Source organism: Epargyreus clarus, unplaced genomic scaffold (genome assembly GCF_041222505.1).
Source record: "Epargyreus clarus isolate Ecla_fem2 unplaced genomic scaffold, WU_Ecla_fem_2.2 ptg000018l, whole genome shotgun sequence".
Taxonomy (NCBI): domain Eukaryota; kingdom Metazoa; phylum Arthropoda; class Insecta; order Lepidoptera; family Hesperiidae; genus Epargyreus; species Epargyreus clarus.
This window is the reverse complement of record NW_027332226.1, coordinates 6948215-6968845: the sequence shown is the minus strand read 5'-3', so window position 1 is coordinate 6968845 and position 20631 is coordinate 6948215. Positions and strand designations below refer to the sequence as shown.

At 33.7% G+C, this 20631-nt stretch overlaps 2 protein-coding genes and 1 long non-coding RNA gene across 3 annotated transcripts; 1 reads left to right on the top strand and 2 right to left on the bottom strand.

The window, feature by feature from the left end:
* Positions 1 to 132: 132 nt before the first annotated feature.
* On the bottom strand, positions 133 to 6180 carry cos (kinesin-like protein costa). Its single transcript, XM_073083036.1, has 6 exons — positions 5622 to 6180; positions 3578 to 5511; positions 3115 to 3333; positions 2327 to 2463; positions 1441 to 1561; positions 133 to 1149 (listed from the first exon to the last, which is right to left on the bottom strand). Exons 1-6 carry the CDS (start codon positions 5896 to 5898, stop codon positions 1030 to 1032), a joined length of 2808 nt encoding a protein of 935 aa, XP_072939137.1. The 5' UTR covers positions 5899 to 6180; the 3' UTR covers positions 133 to 1029.
* An 853-nt stretch (positions 6181 to 7033) lies between these two features.
* LOC140749820 (uncharacterized) lies at positions 7034 to 8285 on the bottom strand. The gene is made up of 2 exons (XR_012103129.1): positions 7881 to 8285; positions 7034 to 7703 (listed from the first exon to the last, which is right to left on the bottom strand). It is a non-coding gene; the product is annotated as an uncharacterized LOC140749820 (long non-coding RNA).
* Positions 8286 to 8418: 133 nt separating this feature from the next.
* On the top strand, positions 8419 to 18237 carry LOC140749950 (non-lysosomal glucosylceramidase). The gene is made up of 15 exons (XM_073083216.1): positions 8419 to 8733; positions 8818 to 8906; positions 9041 to 9221; positions 9770 to 9932; positions 10427 to 10556; positions 10785 to 11051; positions 11208 to 11328; positions 12078 to 12203; positions 13562 to 13672; positions 14048 to 14162; positions 15090 to 15219; positions 15475 to 15940; positions 16244 to 16459; positions 16757 to 16986; positions 17581 to 18237. Exons 1-15 carry the CDS (start codon positions 8606 to 8608, stop codon positions 17814 to 17816), a joined length of 2709 nt encoding a protein of 902 aa, XP_072939317.1. The 5' UTR covers positions 8419 to 8605; the 3' UTR covers positions 17817 to 18237.
* Positions 18238 to 20631: the final 2394 nt, after the last annotated feature.

The window sequence follows — 20631 nt, the reverse complement described above, 5'->3', positions numbered from 1 at the left end:
TTATTCGAATATTACCTATTTTATAATAAGTAACAAAGTCCTCCATTGTAGTTGGTATGAGTATAATATATATTGTCAGTTTTTATGTTATTCTTGTATGATATGAAATAGGTAATGAATAAAAATCCAAAATTAACAACCGAGTTCCTTTTTATTAATATCATAAAATCTAAGTTTATAGAATTTAAGGCAGGATTAATACGAGTACATTTCTATTGACGGAACAAATTCACAATAGTACTATATATTTTGCTTAATATTCACGCTAAAATTTAAGAAAAAATGCATAATATGTTACAAATATAAAAATATGTTATCAATTTATTTACATTTATTTAAATTGTCATGTTACGTAAAATCAAACTCGAATGTGTATTTAGATAATTAGTGCAATAATTTGATTATTATCATAAGAAATATATATTACACAATTAGGTCTACCATACTTAAAAAATGTAAAAATAACGAATTTAACATTTCATTAATTGTGATGTAATGTATAGTACACTAGTATTAAAATAGCTACTGTACAAATTATTTTATTATTTTGTGACAATAGTTTTTTACATTCCTGTTAAATAATATATGAGTTGTACTTATAATTATGAGTTTTATTCTTATTTTATTTATTTTAATATAAGCTGCTTATTTTTAAGGTACTGAGAACTATTACGACTTTATGTGGGCAAACTACATAAGAAAAGCTACTTGTAATCTACATTAAATTGAGTCGACGAAAAAAGATTAAGATTTTCAAAATTGATTATGATATTTCTTGAAAGTCTCGGGGGCACATCTTCAAATTTTGCCGGGAGTACAAATTTTATTTAAGCCAGGGCCACTAGTTATCCTCAATATGACTCTGTCTTCCCTTCAAACTACATACGTAGAAAATGGACATAATGTGAGAAGATCCTAAAACACTATCACATATTTTTAATTTGAGAATTTGATTATAATTTTAAATATATAATAAATAACAAGTATTAAGAAAATATTAAGAGGTAAGAGCATGAATATGAGTAAATATCAGTTTTTCTTATTTTGCTGTACAATAACAAGTTTGTTCTTTTCCTTCGTCACTTTAGCTACGGGTATGTTTGTGGCTGGCATTAGTTGTCGCAAGTTCTGGCTCGGGATAACAGGCGCCTGAAAATTATAAAATCAGCTATACTGTAACTATATTGCAAGTAATTAAACATTACGTGAATTATATATTTTTGTGACCAACATACATCTTTCATATGGGAACTTTGTAATGTAAAAAAGTCAAGTTTTGTATCTCTCAAGTTTTGTAGATAAACATAAGGAATGTGAATTTTTATGTTTATACTATAGATATAGATATAATTTACAGCTTGTCATATTTAGTCAACAGTCCTAAAAAAATGCAATTGAAAATTAAAACCATATATTTAAGGTATGTAGTGTTAAACTTACCGGTGGACACCTGGCGAGTTGACGCATGCGATCGACCAATCTCATTGCGTCATCGGAAGTCTCTGAATCCGTGGTCATTCCTAACGAGAGGACTCTGTCCCCATGGCCTCCATCTAAGCACCTGTAATTTATATTTAAACATCTATTGAGACAGGTAACAAATGGTTATACAGCTAAGGAATCATAACAGTAAAGGATAAATGGTATTTTGCAGAAATTTTAGAATTTTAGAAACTCTATTGAGGGGTTAGAGTTTCGAAACCCCAGCACGCACATCGGATTTTTTAAATATGTGTTTATTGAAAATTAATAATCACTTCCTGAATTAGTGAAGGATTATAATGTGAGTTCTAAATAAAATAATAATTTTCAAAGCTGTATGAAGTCTACCAATGTGCACTTGCGCGGCGCGGTTTACTCTGAGATGAGGCCCGTGCCCAGCATTCAAAATCAAAAATCTTTTTTGTTAAATTCTAAATAGGTTCTTTACAAAGCTCTTTTTGAATATTATTACATCAACCTACATCATAGATAAATATAGATATTTCACCCCCTTTATTTGAACGAAGTCATTAAATGGCTTAAACGGCTGACATTTCTGTCAGCCATTTACTGGCTGTCATGGTGTAATTTACGCGGAATAATGCCGACATGCGCAGTTAAGTGTTGCAAAAACACGAAATCGAAGTAAAAGTGCGGAGAAATATCGTTTCATTCGTGAATTATCTAAAAACTATTTTTTTTTATATCTTTCAAGTACGAAAATAGATGACAGTGATAATTTCAATTGTCAAAACTGGTAACATTTTCTGGTTAGGAGTGAGTAATCTTTACTAATCTATGACCTACATAGGAATAGTGATAGGTCGATGAACTGGAGGTGTACCTGGCGTGCGTGAAGGGCCGCGAGCGCTGCGCGTGTCGCCAGGCGGCGGCGGCGCGCGCGCGCCAGGCCGCGGCCTCCTCCGCCGCCGCCGCCGCGCCCGCCTCCAGCGCCGCGCACGCGCCGCGCAGGTCCACCACCTACACACGTAAACCGTTCCTATTTACGACTTATCCGCCCGGTGGTCGAAGATCGACTATAACCAGGTCGTCAGACACCCGGGGCGGAAAGTGGAATGGAGGCCCCCAAAAGCGTAAAAAGTTTATATCATTTTACAAAATGACCACTGAGTGATACACATTTAATAGATCTTAGGTTCTGACAACCTTTTTTTAGCAACTGTGTTTGTAGGCCACTTCCAACCAAAAAAGCCGCTAGAAACCATAATAGCAAGTTTTTGTTACTTTTATTGATAAAATTGAATCGTATTGATACAACTAAATTTACTGATAAAGCTCGTCAAAAGTGCTGAGAAGAAAGCGTTTTGAAAAAGTAAAACACCTTGTAGGTTTAAATTCTATGAAAATAACAAAATAAAGAAAAATACTCATTTAAATTATTTATACTTTTAACTTCCCATTAAGGAAGGATGCTTCAATCAAGAATAGAGAAGTTCTAAAAGTCTCCTTAGAGTCCCAGTAACTCCTTAGGAGCATTACAAGGTTATAAATTATTAATAAAATATTATGTGCAGTTTATAGTACAAATTATGTGGCGCAATAATAGCTTGATGATAATAATAAATATACATGTAATTATAACAGTACAAATACTACTTTCTATTTACATACCTTTTGAAAATATCTGTATAATAGTGTCTTCATTTCATCATGTGAGAGCTTGTCTAGTCTAGCCATCAGCATCTGCTCACCCCTGCTTCTTGAGTCCTTGTTATCAGCAGAATCAGACAGTGAAGCAGATGGGGACTTCCCACATATTAAATTGTTCTTATACTCTATTGCTGTATCAATAGCCTCAATTGCTTCTTCACATTCGAGAAGTTTGCGCTCCTAAATATAACACAAACACGATTAAAACTTATATTAAAAATATATTGATAAAATGTATACATATTCTCATCTAGGTATAAGACTTCATTCTAGAAAAACTTATGTGTGTACATAAATGAACGTAATTTAGAGATTTTGGTGCCTACAAATACAAATTTACAATACAAATTTGGTGGATACACATTATACTTGTATTTTTTGTATTTTCGAATATATTATATTGTAAAAATGTAATTTAACTTACTTCAGAATCAGATAAAGATTTGTACATTTTTCTCTTATGACCTAAACTGCATCTTTGCTCATGCAGGCATTCTCTTGCCTTTCTCAGATTTTTGATTTCTTTTCTTAACATAAGTTCCTTTTCTTTTGACAATTCTAAATTTGCCAAATCATTGGTTTTCTCTTTTAATATACTGTCTAAATGAGTTATTCTATGAGTGAAGTGCTTTAACGAATTTGTTTTGCGATCTTTTATGTCAACAGATGACTCTGAAAGTTCATCTAACTTTAGCTTATCCTTAAGAAGTTCTATATCTAATGTATTTTTACGTTTCTCATCTTTTTTGATTTGTCTTTTTATTTGATCTATTTGTTTCTTGTAGGTCTTCAAATTTGTTTCATGCCTCTTAATCTCCTTGATAGTGTCTTGATCTCCAATAGAAGAATCTAATCTCTCTGAGTAAATCTTATTTTGAGTACTATAATAAATTGTTCTTGAAAGATCATCAATCAGTCTTTGCTTGGCTATACATAAATTAATCAGTTCTTTCAGTTGAGTCTGACTGCTGGTTATTTCTTTTGATAACTTCCTAGCCAGTACTTGCTTTTGTGTGTACTTTTCCTTAGTCATCTTGTACTTCTTACATATTTCTGCTGTTTTTGGAGAGTCAATCATTTTCAACAATTCTCTTTCTATTAACTTTGGCTCAGGATCAACTTCCTTTTTGTGAGATTCTATCAATATTTTCTGAGATTCAGGTGATATTGCTTTAGCAGCTACTTTTCTTAAGAGTTCTAATTGTGCACCAGACAGGCTCTCACCTGGTTGAAGTGTTCTTCTTCTACCAGAGTTAGACTGAGAAGTCATAACAGGCAATGACTGAGATCCACTTGTTTCTGATATAGTTATATCATCTGAATCTATATGATTAAGATATTCTTCACACCTCTCTGTGAAAAGCTGATCATTCTTTTCCCTAAAATATTCCATGAATTTTTCAAGTTTATCCTGAAATAAAGTTTCAGAGTCACTATCATCTGAATCTGATTCTACATCCGACTCACTGGGTTCGCTAGGTTCCGTGTCTTCAGCTATTCTTGGCAAGCCCTGTTTTGTATTGGTATCCTTGTTGTCAGCAGTCATATCACTATTTAAACATTCATCACATTCGGCCTTTAAAAACAACCATTCACTGACTTGGTTCATATCAGCCTCTGACAAAGATTTAGACTGAAGTATCTTATTGAAAAGTCCCTCTGCATTTGACACTAATTTTATCCATTGTGATGTAGCAAACTGTAAATTGAATGCATTGTCTGTCGGCATAACACCCTTATCAGCATATACAGGAGTATTGTTATCTGCAAAGAGATTTACTGTAACAAAGTTCTTTATACCACGGCAACACAGACACAAGTTTAATATCTTCAATGTATCTTGATAAACATCAGGTTCTGTGCTTATGCACCCTATGACCCAAGTAAAGGCTCTGCCCCCGAAGGAATCACGTAACATTGCAGTAAGTATGCACTGGTCATAATTGATTTGTTTAGGAGGATTTCCTGCAATCAATTCTTTAATAATATTCTCAAGGGCAAAAAGACCAGGTTCTGGATAAGCGGCAAGATCACAAAAGCTTGCAGTAGACATTCTGTGGTTGAGCACTCCATTAGTTCCCACCCACTTCTGTTCCATGCTCACAGTGAAAACAGTATGATTATTTCCTTGGCATCTTTGTCTCCATCCCAATTGTAAATACTGGAAAGCCTCTTCAATATTGCAACACCGTACTAAACCTGCTCCAAGGACATCAAATATATTATTGTTCACAACTTGCATCCATGTTATATGTAATATAAATTCCCTCTCTGGCATTTGACTCAGTCTGTGAAATATTTCGGTAACAAACCGTGGAACAATTCCTTGATCACATTCACTGTGTATGCATTCAAAGCCTAAAAAAATAACAGTTCTCATTAGATGTACATCAAACATTATAAAAATACTTTATGCATGTAAATTTTAATTGCGTCTAATTAATGGCGAAAAGGATAGAATAAGTTACCTGGTCCAAATAATGTGTAAGTCTTCCCTGATTTTTGTTGTCCAAATACCACAACTGAAGTGTCGCATCCATCAAGAAAACAATTAATTTGCGGTATCATAAAGGAATTGAAGAGATGGGCTTGAGTACAGTCCACAGGCAACGCTCTGTTTACATGGAACGTCTGCCCACTTTCCGTAATAACTATTTGAGTGACTGGATTGCTAAATATACATTGTAGAGAATCTTCAATACTAGGAGGCTTCAGCCGTATGGCTATTTGAACTGGTATTTCCATTGCTTTAAGCTAATTTCTAATCTTTTAAACCACAAAACAATTGTTGTCGTTAACGAAATTGTTAGAGTGTACTACTACTTTACACCATGTTTGTTTTCCGTAAACTTACGGTTACCGATACACCAAGTTCTATTAATACAATCCTTATGAAATGACACAGTACATCGTATTTACTTCCTTGATTTATTAACAAATGTATACACAATGTGTTGTATTATAAAATCACGACCTATTTTGTATTATTTTGTGATTCCAAGCTGACATTTGACATGACACTTTTGACAGTTTTGTACTTTTTATTTTTTACTTCATTTCTCAAGCTTAGATTCTTTTCATAGCCAATAATATATTTTTTTTGTGCATTTCCAATTTTTTCAAACATCGAAGATAAAATAATATCTTCAATTATTAATATTTTTAATTGGCTACTTGACACTTTTTGGGAAAGTGTTTTAATGAATTAGTATACGTATTATATATGCCTTTCATTGATCACTTTTTCGAAAAAAGGGCTATTTATTAATAAAAAACAAAGTTTCTTTACGGTGAACGGAACGTCGCGTTAAATCAGGCGGTCAAGTGTCATTTTGTGGCGAAACGTCATTATACTGTAAACAAACAACGCTCGGAAGAAAATAGGGAGTTATTTAGCTTTTATAACTAAGATTGAAATAAATGACAAGTTATAAGACGTGTGCAGTGACGATGTGTACAAGTACGACCGCTAAATATCCTAACAAATTTGCTTATACACGTTCCTAAACCGAAATCTCATAAACGTTAAAAGAACTTGCAGACAGAGGATTCAAACATATAATAGAAGTATGATAATATAATAGAAGAATGAGAAAAAACAATAAGGAGTGATTCCTCTACTCTAAATCATCAAACCCGGATGTAATCAGAACAAAACAGCAAGTTAAAGTATTCATATATTTTAAAGATGTCTACGATAAGAATAGAGTTAGAATAGTATTAGTTAAGAATAGAATAAATGAATTAAAAGACGTCTACGAGAATTCTCTATTTTAAGGCCTCATTCTGTAATTAATAAGAAACAAACTATTTCGATGACCGAGTTATTATTACTTTTGCACGGATTAACTTACAGGACTGTATAATTAAAAATACATGATTTGCTAATTTTAATCTTTTATTAACCGACTGCTTTGTTTGTTAGGTTTATATGGGTCTATTATTGAGTACACACCGTAGAACTTTTGTAGATATTTATCATTATATGTAACATTTACAATATTTACTACAGATAACCTCGAAGCATTTTGAAGCTGTTATTTTCTTGTATATTCAAGCTCTTGCTATGCTGAATTTTTGTGCTGCTTGAGTGTGTACTTTCTTAATTTTTAAAATTATTTTCTGTAACAACTATATATATAATTTTTATCATTGTCATTTTGAGAAATCTGTAGTGCAATAACAGCAACTGTATGGTCATTTTCCTTCCTTCATCTTGTTGGGTAGGTTACTCAAGTAAAGAACTACTATTTCCCATTTCCTTTACTTTATGTACTTCAGAGTGCTGACCACCTTAGAAACTTTTAGTTCCTCACTTTCTATGACTCCGCATTAAAAATGCTACTGCATGTTTGCTGCATCCTTGGGAGGCAGGACAGTCATCACATTTAATAATACTTTGTTTTTCATATACAGTCATGGACACTGAGCATGACTTTTGATGTACCTTGTATTCAGGACAACTTTTACTTTTCATGAAACACAAACTTGCCTGCCTCTTAAACTGCACATACCCTATAGCGTCGTCACTATACGACTGTCGCGAAGATCTGAAAATATAAATATAACCAATAAATAACCTTAAAGCAGTTCACATAAGAATATAAGTATAGTTTAAAAAGCTTGATAATCACTTAAAGACAACCTTTCTTCTATCGGAAATCGGTTAAGAAATGTTTTAACTGTCCGAAATGATTAAATGTAAATATAAAGAATATTTTACTTACGTTGTTTATTTGTGATTTCCATAGGTTATTTCACGGAAGTTTTTGTATTCATTTTTATTTATTGCATTGTATATCTTCTTTAAGCAAATTCACGCTATCAGCTTTAATACACTGTGGATTCATTTCGGTTCACAACATAAATTCAACCAACTCTAACAGCAAACGATATCATTTTTATTTGTCTTGTTTATTATGCGTGTGGTGACGTCACATGACATTTAAGGCAGCACTGTCGCCGTTTTGGGATTTAAAATCCACAGATAAAAAATCGCAAATTTCTTTTAAAAAATTAAAATACTTAGAACGTATTAAAAATTAAACTAAATACTGCATAATTTATGTTTACTTATAAGCTATCATATTGGATATATTTCATATTTTATTGTTATAACTGTCAAGTACCCAATTGAAATAATTTATTTAAACTAATCTGTAAATAATATAAGATCTGTCACCTAAGCAAGCTTTGTACTCTCTGAATTTGTGTTTGAGTGATTGTGACAGCTGTATCTATGGTAATTGTCATTCCTGAATTCCTGATCCTACTCACTACTGTGAACCTTATCAATTTTAATATTTCTTCAAATACCGATATAGAATTGCAGCAAACGGTCTCTCTTACCAGTTCAATAAGAATATTTATTTCTAAACAACAAGTTGTGTAGCGTGAGATATTTCTGAGTACTAATAATTTCAAATCAATTGAGACTTTCAGCGACCAAGACATGGAACTAGACGAGCCATCAAAATATGGGCTAAAACTTCTCCTAAACCATGAATTCCCATTGCAAAGCAAGCAGATTATTATTCCGAGGGCAAAGCAAATTTTTGACATGATGCCTCTTACAGCAAGGTATAAAATATCACAACCAACGTAATAATTAACTTGTGTGTAAATTAGTGGTTTAAAAACGTTAATTTCACTTAAAACTTTTAGATACCTTAAATATTATCTTGGGAAAAAAATGCAGAAAAAACGTCCCATCATGGATTACATAAATATGATATCAGCGCAAAGGATGTATGGTAAGTAAAATAAATAAAATATATATTTTTTTCCTTTTCCTATTCGTATTCGTAGTTATTTTTTCAGTAAATGTTATCACAGTCGTAAAGCTGTTTTATTTCTTGCGGTAAAATATTTTATGTGTATTGCCCAGGATGCCCTATTGGTGGAATTGGAGGTGGTACTATAGGTAGAGGCTTCAAAGGAGAATTCTGCCGCTTCCAACTCTATCCGGGGATTTACGAATATGTCACAGTTCCAGAATGCCAATTCATTGTTAATATTCGGAATGCCAAAAAGGAAACCATCTTTCAGTCTGTTCTGTCCACTTATAGGTAAGGATATGAATATTAAAAAACATATACATAAATATATCCGTACCATGCGTGAATATGTTAATATGTAGATCTACTGTAAATATATTTATATACATTATTTTGTTTTAGTCATAATAAACATTAGGATTGTTTAATAATTTTAATTTATAGGTTGAATAAGTAAGTTAATTAACTGTACATACATAGGTCTTAATTAACTGTACATACACAACTTGTCAAATTTTTAAATAACCCTCTCACCAAAGAGTACAAATAGCTGCAATGAACCTTGTGCATTTTCAACTTATTAACTTATTCACGCGTGGTACGGATATGTAATATGTATATTGTACAGTAACTAGGCAAATTATACTATATTGACATATTAAGCACTACTCTCAAAAATGCACTCGAAAATATTACACTCAAAAATGTCCAAATTAAAGTGCTACAATATATGAAGTGTTACAAATAGACAAGTTATTATTTGTCCTAACTGTGGATCAAATATTGTTCAATTTACTAAATACATGCTTCAAATTCTCCTGTGAATTTTTGTATTTTAGCAAACCCAAAAAGGCACCAGCTTCCTGGGAGTGGAATCTGAATGGTGCAGATTGTGAATATACAGCTTTATACCCTCGAGCATGGACGACATACGACTTGTCTAAGTATGGAATCAAACTGGTGTGTCGACAAATATCTCCCGTGATACCACATAATTATAAAGTTAGTGATCAATATTTTCATATAGAGGGTGAATTTTTCAAACAGGCCTTCAGGGCCAAATCCGAAACTATAAAAATTAGCGAAAACATATGACTTATGTATAATCCTTAAGGACTATAAATAAGTTATAACATTGAAGAATTTGTTGGTTAATCGACTAATTCTTCGATGTTATGACCATGTCATACAGCTTAGTATGAGATAGTTAAAGGTTGGCAACTAAGTTCCCACCGTTTTCAGGATTTATCTTTTCATATTTTTAACGTTAAACATAATTTTCTATATCTCTTTGTTTAGTAATCACTCGGTTTTGACTCGAATAAGTCATTCTCGCAAATTGTCAACTTTACATCTGTATTCAATGAAACTCCGCACATAGCATTTTGAGACAAATTTCAATAGTATTTACAAAGATAATAGTAATCGATTTTCAAGGTAAATAAGTTATGTTTCATTTAGTACATAACAATAATTAATCTATTTTTATTCAATAGGATTCTAGCTTGCCCTGTGCTGTGTTTGTGTTCTCTGCAAAGAATGTAAGCAATGAACATCGTGATGTCAATATTGCCTTCACTTGGACTGAAGTGCTTGGTGCTCCAAATAAGAAAAAGTCAGCAAAATGTATGTATTTCATAAACAAAAAATGGGATAATTGGTTTATCAGTTTTTGTGTACTGCAAATAATATAATATAATAACTTGTTATTAAAACGGACAACTAAAATATGTGTCCTTGAATATTAATATGTAGCAACATCCTGTTTCTTATCACTTTATGATTTAGAACAAACTAAAATAAACTAAAAATTTATGTGCTACAGGAAATAACATATTATTTATGTCCTTTTAGGTAAGGTAGAATTAGAGAAGTATTGTGTCGCAGATACATGTGGTGTGTCCTTAGACCAAACAATAGCAGACATACCATGTACATTTACAATAGCTAAGAAAATTAACAACAATGAAGACATAAATGATGGGTATTGCTACTGGAACTCAAAAACGTCTAATTATGTTTGGGAATGTCTCAAAAACAACGGAAAATTGAAACCAGATGACAATCAAAATTCTGATGCAGGAAAAAATCGAAAAGATAAACCAAAAAAAATAAACAAGTGTGAGTAAGCAGTGCTCATATAATTTATAAAAAATTGTTATAAAATAATCCTATTAAGTTGAAAACCTTATAAATATTTATAATTGCATTTTGACTGAATAGAAAAAGGCTCTTAAGGATTAGCAGTCCTTTACTTATTGACATAATTTTTTACAGACGATTCTATAGCCTTATCAACTGGTATATCTTTAGACCCTGGAGGTTGTGGCTCTACTGAGTTTTGCCTTGTCTGGGACATGCCCGTAATAAAATACAAGACGGATAAGATTCACAAAAGGTTAGTTACATTTACCACATAAAAAAAACAAAAGGAATAATATTTATCCTCTTTATTTTTCTGCATATAATTATAACCATTCTGAAAATGTGTTTATTCATCAGAGAGGTTTAATTGCGACTTATAAATTCTAGTAAACTTCCGATCGGATTTTATAACAAGGTTATCTACAAACAGCATACAGGAAAATTCGCAAATACAGATCTAACTTTACCTTAGTAGATTACCAAATTTAATATTCTGTTTGCCATACACTTATGGAATTGTTACAGATTTACATATAATGGTGTTAATAAAACTGTATTATTATATTTTATCATAATCGTGATTAAGTGTATAAAGGCATTATTGACTCTTATCATTAATTTATCAGCATTATATCAGAACACCTGAAAGTAATTATTTGTTTCTATATTCATTAGATTAGGATTGTATGTATATTTTAACAAAACAAATGTTGGAGTAGCAAACGAATTTACGGTCCATCTGATGGGGAATGTTCACTGCCACACATGGACCTGTGTGTTAAACTCCATATCGACCTTGTTCTAACAGATGCATTGTCATTCCCGAGGACTAAGATGCACCCATGCATCGAAACGCGGAACTACTTCATGCTAGAAATGGAAGTGGCGGGGTTATCTACTTAATCAGAATAGAAAACCATTATTATATACACAAAATAACAAAATTAAACAAAAATAGAAGATGTTTCCAGTTCCACTTATTTTATCCACATTTTATTGTAGGTATTATACAAAGTTTTTCGGCTACGAAAACGATGCAGCCAATAGTATCGCTGCCTATGGGCTGAAGAACTATAAAAATTGGGAGCAGCAGCTTGCTGAATGGCAAGAACCTATTTTAAATAACAGGTAAGATTAGTTTGTAAGTAAACAGATATTGTAGGAGCCCTTGCGCCTCGTAGTTTCCATGGACGCACGTGAGAACAAGTACAAATTACGCCCTACAGGACCATTGCATGTCAAAGACATCAAACTAAGCGGGGGGAATTCCCCTGGAGTACATTTTACATCGCTTGGCAGGAATGCCGCAATATCCGTTTAACCTTTGACTTCGTATAGAATTGCTATATGCCGTTTGCTATAGGTCTCTTCATTAAAAGATGCAAAAATAATGTTTCAAATACATTGAGAGCTTTAATAATATCGCATCCCTCTTGCGCCGCCGCTTCACGGTCCGCCTTATCAGTAAACATGTAAGAAGTTATGATTATTTTCCATACTAAATAAAAAAAGTATGTGTATCAATATGTTATCGCGACGCATAGCGTTGTTTGCAAAACTTGTGACATTTGCTAGCAAACTTGAAATTGACTATTAAACTTTTCTCACATTTTTCGTTGATTTATTCTAAAGTAAACCTTATTTGGTGACAAAAATGGGTAGGTATAGGAAAATTCGAAGTGTTAATCCTTCAACGATTAATTTCTGTGGTATGTTGTAAAATCTTTATGAGTAATTATTTTCACAATGAAGCATCAATGATATCATAGACAATTGCTGTTAATTATTAGTAAGCAAAACCATTGTATGCTGTTCTCTAAAAAGAGTTAAATTGATTTACACCAAATGGTGTTAATAAATAGAACAATATAACCATTCATTATTATCCTATTGAGTATTTCCGTAACTATGTTTATCTAAAATACTAAGTAACGTATATTTTATCTCAGACTATTTAATTCAACCACTCTCAGACATAATCTGTATCTACCCAAAGACCCGAAACATGTATTTGTTTAAAAATGCTTATAACAATTCGTCAAAGCTTTTCTTTTCAATGAAAGTTACAAGTTTCATATTTATTTAAAACGGTTTGATAACGTAAACATATTATCTATTTCCTTATTCTGTGTGTTCATGGCAGCCATGACCTTGTGTTATCTTCAGGTAGGGTGGATGGTATATTATTTATTTACCCTGTCAGTTAAAGGTTTTTATATAAAAGTAATAGGGCCCGCGGATTTGCCCCCGTTTTAATGAAAATAACATGACATACATACAACTGAAAATTTGTACTTTCATTGGAATGACAGTGGCGCCACCTGTCGAAAATTAATCGTACCAACTCAAAAACCTTCGTGGGCTCATGCACAACAACTTTCCTGAAGATCAAATGCATAGTTTACGATTCTATAAAGGACATACAGACAAAAAAACATTTCTATATAATACATAGATTAATGTCATGTTCAATATGTCTATTGCAGCAACATACCAGACTGGTTAAAAAGTGCCTTAATGAATGAGCTTTACTTCATCGCTGATGGAGGAACAATTTGGTATGACGTTGGAGATGAATATCCTGACTCGGATCCCAGGTAATTGCTGTGATGAAATACGTCACTAATCACTATAATTAAAAAAATATATTAATCATGTTGAAATTTCCATGATTATTCAATTCATTTAAGTTTAAGTTAATCTTGATTTTAGATATATCTTCAAAATAGTTAATAGTATTTTTTTCTTTTATTGAAGATGTTTTGTTTTCTGGTACATTGTTAAGTAAACTCTAAGATTTTCTTTAGTAAAAATATTTCATGTTGATATAGCAATATTGTCTTTAGAAGAATTTTAAATGTGCGTCTTTAAATCTCTTGAATATAGAATATGTAAGGTTCGTTTTGACTTGTTTTTTTATTGCCTTTAAAGCCTTATAATTATTATGTCTAACATTACCTTTATTATTGCAGACACGAATTCGGTTTATTTGGATATTTAGAAGGTCATGAATATAGAATGTACAATACGTATGACGTGCATTTCTATGCTTCCTTTGCCTTAGCACAGCTTTGGCCAAATCTACAAGTAAGTTTAGTTTCAAACACTGTATGCAAAGTAACCTCTAACTCGGGATCGACTTTGTGAATTTTTTGTGTGTGTACTTGTCTGGTTTGGTATATATATTTTTTTACTATATTAAAAATACTTAAGTTTAGTTATCAGGTTGACTATCGGGAAGCTCTTAAGCCTAGCATTTAAAAATATAATTATAATTATATACTACTCTTATGTTACAAATTTAGTAGTAAAATAATTATTTTATTCTTACAAAAGTTCTCTTTATGAAATTTGTTATTTCATTCTGAATTATATAATTCAATAGAATATGTTGGTTCTAAAAACTAAGAAGTCCCATCCTAAGAAAATCAATACCTGCGTGCAAATCCGCGAGCAAAACTAGTATCTCATATAGTAATAGAGTTCATTTCGTTACATCACTATGCTAGGAATTAGACCGTGACCTAAACTCGCCAAAGACGTGTTGTTGATCCGCTTATATAAAAGCAATGAAAGTCTAATTATACATTTCGTTCATATAATGTACTACAGCAATTAAATGTAACTTAAAAATACTATACATATATTATCTTTATACAATAATTATGTTTCTATCATAATAATATTGATAACAATTCTTTCTCTTGAAGATTCTTTCTTAAGCTATAGTTGTCTTGTGAAGAATATCTATAATTAAGATATATAGTGAGCCAATTAAAAACATTTTTAAAATTATGTAATGTGACTAAATATATGTATATTACTTTATTTATAGATAACAAGTGTGTCTAACGAGATTTTATGTGTATTGACATAATCTTATTTTATTTACGTCTAATTTTTATTTTAAACTTAATGTACTTTATTCTTTAGTAATTAAATGTGATTTTGAAAATAGGCTTATAATTTCTTTTTATTAGTTATTTTTGATTTTATTTGTTTTTATTTCATTAGGTGGTGCTACAATATATGTATCGAGATACCATCGAAATGGAAACGACAAAGTACAGACAATCTCTGTATGACGGGAAGTCCGTGAAATTTAAAATTAAGGACTCTATTCCCCACGACCTCGGCGATCCCGGTACGATAACTATATTCCATATAATTTAATCACGTCGAGGCGTTTAAAGTTAAGCAATATTACATAGGCTTAAAATCGTATAGTCATCGCCAAACTGCTAGTCCCCTCTGAAGTTGTTGCGAGCAGGTGTAGTCATACAATTTGCTATGGCGACGTGATACATTTCTATTTTCAGAGCGGACTAGCAGTTTTACGCGGACTATACATAAAATTAAATTGCGCTTCATTAACATGGGATATCGTATGACTTCGCAGAGGACGTGCCGTTCACGAACATAAACGCGTACAACATCCACGACGTGTCGGAGTGGCGCGACCTGAACCTGAAGTTCATCCTGCAAGTGATGCGCGACTACCGCGTGCTGCGCGGCCACCGCGCGCCGTTCGCCGACGAGAGGTATCGGTCGATGGCGTTCATAGACGACGTGCGGGACGGCACCGAGGACGACCTGTACTCGCGGGCGACGGGGCAGGGCGGCGCGGCGGGGGGCGTCATACTGGATCTGTTGTACAGGGAGGCGGCGGGCGAGGCGGCGGCGCTGGCGCCGGGCGAGGCGCGCGTGGCGGCCTGGCCCGCGCGCGGCTACCTCGCGCGCCTCTACCCCGCCTGCGCCGCGCTGCTGCGCCGCGCCGCCGCCTGGGACCGCGACGGCGACGGGCTCGTCGAGAACGGCGGCTTCCCCGACCAGACCTACGACGCCTGGGTCATGACCGGCCCCAGGTGAGACCGATCGATAACATTGTCTTATGAGGTGTAGATTCACAAATAAAGAGAGATATACTTTTCGATAGCAATTTATTTGAATATCAATCTTCTTCTTCTCAAAGTGCTTTTCTGACTAGCAAAGGTTGGCCGTCAATTCTGCTAACTTCCATCGATCTGTAGCGAGGTGAAATAGATGAATATCAATCAATCAAATCAATTAAGTTATGAATGCATTGTATAGCGTTCAACATTTCTAATTTAAATACACATACATACGTTCATAAGCACTTCATTAAATATGTTGTTTAATTATTTCAGTGCGTACTGCGGAGGTCTATGGGTGGCAGCTATAAGTTGTGTGCAAGAAATGGCCCGCATTATGGAGCAAGAGGAAGATGAGAAGGAGTTCGCTAAAATGTTAGAATTAGCGCGACACTCATACGAGGAGAAATTGTGGACGGGCTCCTACTACAAATTTGACACTAAGCCTTCGAACTCTGACGTCATAATGGCCGATCAATTAGCTGGTCATTGGTGTGTATGATAGACATACATTTACATACATACTCACCTTCAAACGTTTCTCCCGAAATTTTTAGCAAATCGTCTATAATTATTAGAGACAAAGGTCTGAATTTTCTTGTGTTTATTTCATTTAATTTGCAGTGGTGTAGTGTTAGTTAGTGGCCTCTACAGGATCAGGTTAACAAAATGAAAGTCGAATCTGTAAATAAATTACCAAAATTATATAATCTCATGGTGTTTGAAGTTTGCGAAAAGATTTTTAAATCTCCCTTTTTCCATTTCAAGAATCGATTCTGTGTGGCGCAGGTTCCTCCGGTCGTGCGGCTGGACGCACGAGGTGTTCCCCTTGGCGCACGTGCGGCGCGCGCTGCGCACGGTGTACGAGCACAACGTGGTGCGCTTCGCGGCCGGCCGCCTCGGCGCCGTCAACGGGTACCTGGCCGCGCCGCGCGCCCGCGTCGACACCTCCGCGCTGCAGAGCGAGGAGGTCTGGGTCGGCGTCACGTACGGGCTGGCCGCGCTCATGATATACGAGGGTGAGGTCATTGCATGGGAGCGTGTGTGTTATACTACGACGTGGTGCGCCTCGCGGGCAGCCGCTTCGACGCGTACGACGAGTACGTGGCGGCGAGGCTCTGTGAGAGGTGTGATAACGGTTTCGTATGAAGTCGTTCTTGGTTCATCACGATGGGACACGGCAAGGTCTTAAAAAGAATATTGCATATGACGTAATTTACTGAAGCTCGTTATCCGTCTTCATAAATAAGCTGTCTAGAACTTATGTACAAACGCATATATCGTATAACAAGGTATGCCGTTGTAATTATATGTTACGGGCGTTTATATAGAGATTTAGATAAAAGTACCACACCGCTATAAGTATAAGAGACACATATGTCTTTTTTTTAACGATATCGTATGTACGATTTCGTTCAAAGAATGCAATGGTATACAAGGGTATCATTTAACATTACCGCAAGGGCAATTTCGTACCTTCGTGACAAAGTCATGTAAGGGTTTAAATATAATGTAATTATGAAGACATTTCCGCGAGTAAATGTAGATAATGCACATTTTTTATTAAATTAAATCAACATATATGCGAATGAAGTCAATTATGTACATTTCAGGTATGCACGAGCAGGCGTTCGTGACGGCAGGCGGCTTGTACAACACGTTAGTCAAAATGGGCCTCTCGTTTGAAACTCCAGAGGCTTTGTATGAGAATGGAAACCATCGCTCCGTGGGCTATATGCGGCCGCTGGCTATCTGGTCGATGTACCAGGCGATATTGGCAACACCACCCAAGCCTTCGACTGTTACCAATGGACAAATACACCCATTGAAAGAAAATACTGCTTTATAGTCATCTCTCTTATAATTTACATATTGTCCGATACAACATAATTTATATATATGAATTTCCTTTATATATAAAGGACAATAATAAATGTGTCTACTCAGTTATCTCGTATGTAAAAATATAAGTTCAAATTTGTAATATTATGTAATCATTTTGACAATGACTTTATTGTTCATACATTTTCAATAAAAGACAATATGCATATTCACCATACAGTATGTTAATACCAAATATGCTTTTAACCAAATGATAACATATATACTTTATTAAATGTAATTTCCAGTTTGTGCCAAAATTGCTTTTGAAATAATAATTTATTTATTGTTATTATTTGTTATTTTATATGAAGTGATGAGTATGTTTAAAATGTTTATGATTGTTATTAATTTACAACCAAGGTATTGTATACGTCTAGGATTTTAAACGAAAATACTTATAAATATGTGCGTAACCTAATATCTAATAACATTGACAAATAAGCAATATACCAGTATTTTCACATGCATTTTTTCACGTTTTATCAATCTTCACTAGACTTATAAAATATCTTTGCTATGAGCATGGACTGGAAAACAATATCATAATTATGAAATATTCGATGTCTTAACACCTCATATATGGATCTTATAGACGCATTTCACACTATAATTGAAACTAAGATTATGTTTCGCTAAGTAATGGTGACAGTACTTCGGCTACTGAAAATGTGATGCTCTGATAACATGCTTAGCTGGACAGTCAGTTTAGGTTATAATTTGTTAAAAGGTCAACTTGTTAGTTAGGAACTGGGAAACAAAAGTATACGTAAATTGGGGATAATACATCACCAATTATTATTATTATTATATAGTAATTTTTAAATGATATCCATTAAAATGTTCATGACTTTGCGGAAAAATGTTATGCAAATTTTATAAATACCTATGAGGATTATGACTGGATGTTTAAAGACTATTTATAGAGGCTGATGATGATCTCTAACTTGTGTTGTGTTAATTGAATTTGAGGATAACTGTCTGTTCCTAGACAGGTTCGTAAACTGATTCCAATATGTCGCCTTAATGTGTGTATTAAACATGTGTTCTTGACTTAATGTATATTTGCTTATACTACTTAAATTGACTTACATATTCAGTCATATTACTTGTATCTTGAGTCATTTAAGGGCAAATGGATTAAAAAATTTGAGTAAAAAATTAAAAATATATATACTTCATCGAAGTATCGGATGTTTCAAACAACTTTTTGCTCTTTTCACTTCTATTAATGAACTATTAAGAAAGCGACTCAAAAAAAACTTCTGATGCTTTACTATATATTACTTTGATGAATTTTATGCCCGTCAGATAATAAAACGGTAAAACAGGCTACTCTTTGAAATTGCTTGTTTCAACGTTTCTTAGAAAAACAAACTTACGGGCATAACTTAAACGTGCTACAAGTTACAAAAAAATATTTCTCAATTAGGGCTCGAACACAAAACTGCGATGCGACGCGATGCGAATTCGCAACGCAGAAAATTGCGACACGAATTGCTGCGATTCGATATCGTGCGGCATAGCGTCTCCCAGGGTGACCATTCTTTCGACAACCGTCAACCGTACGGAACGTATTTTGAAAATTAGGTCGTGACATGGATCGTAAAAAGAAGTGTGCACTTTTTTTATTGTTTTTTTACAGGAAAGAGTATTAAGAAAATTTTTGGGTTCATCTATTTATCATATATCATTTATTTTATATTTAGTTTCCCAAAGAACAGGGCGCTCCTGAATCAGTAATATAAAAAGTCAACGACGTACTTTGTTTTTGTACATACGTCTTCCCACCCAACAAATACAGGTCTTTACGTCTTTCCCACACGCTGTCTCAGAATGAACTAAAAATGGCGTCAACGAGTGTGACGAAACATCGCAGGAATGTGCGATGCGAATTAATTCGCAAGTTCTTGCGATGCGTCGAGGGAGTTCGCAGATTTTTACGATGCGACGTCGCATCGCAGTTTTGTGTACGAGTCCTTAGATGGCATTTTCCTATCTTCTTTATTAGTACACATTTGTCAAAAAAAATAAATTAAGATGGATGTGATGCGATCGGATTTGAAATTCGATTTATTTTTGCATGTAATTAAATTAAGATACAATACTAGAATACATTATTTCGAGAACTAGGTTGACAGATTAAAGGGTTGCCAGATATAGCGCAGTTGTGATATCAAATTATTTTATAATACCAACTTTAAATTATTGTAACCAAAAGGATAATAGCGGCATTTGAAGCCGTTAACTTTCAGAGAATTAATCTGTCCTCTTAGAATAAAAAGGAAAGAAGACAATGTTAATATGTTACAGCCAAAGTATAATATCTAGCATTATGTACAATATCTACTCAATTTGGTCAAAGTGATAAATAACACGGAATTAATCATATAAACCAGCCTATATATAATATCATCAAAGACTTGGATAAAGTAATAAAACAAGTACAGGTAAAGTTCATATATCAATTTTCCTTAAGCATAATTATACTTTTTGAAATTTTTATATTGATCCACACGGCAAAAAATGGACATGGCCAGATGTTTTACGCCCAGTCTCTATACGACTTACGTAAATCAGCTATGGTGTGGATTAATAAAAATACAAGCCGTACTATTATCTCTGATCGCCTATTTATATTTTGAGTACGTACTGAATTTACGTGATTTGGACCCACTCGCATATAACAGCCTGATAAAGTGATTAATTTATCACATTGTCTGGACAAATTACTTATTATACATAATAAACAGGCATTATGTATAATAGCTATTTGATCACTT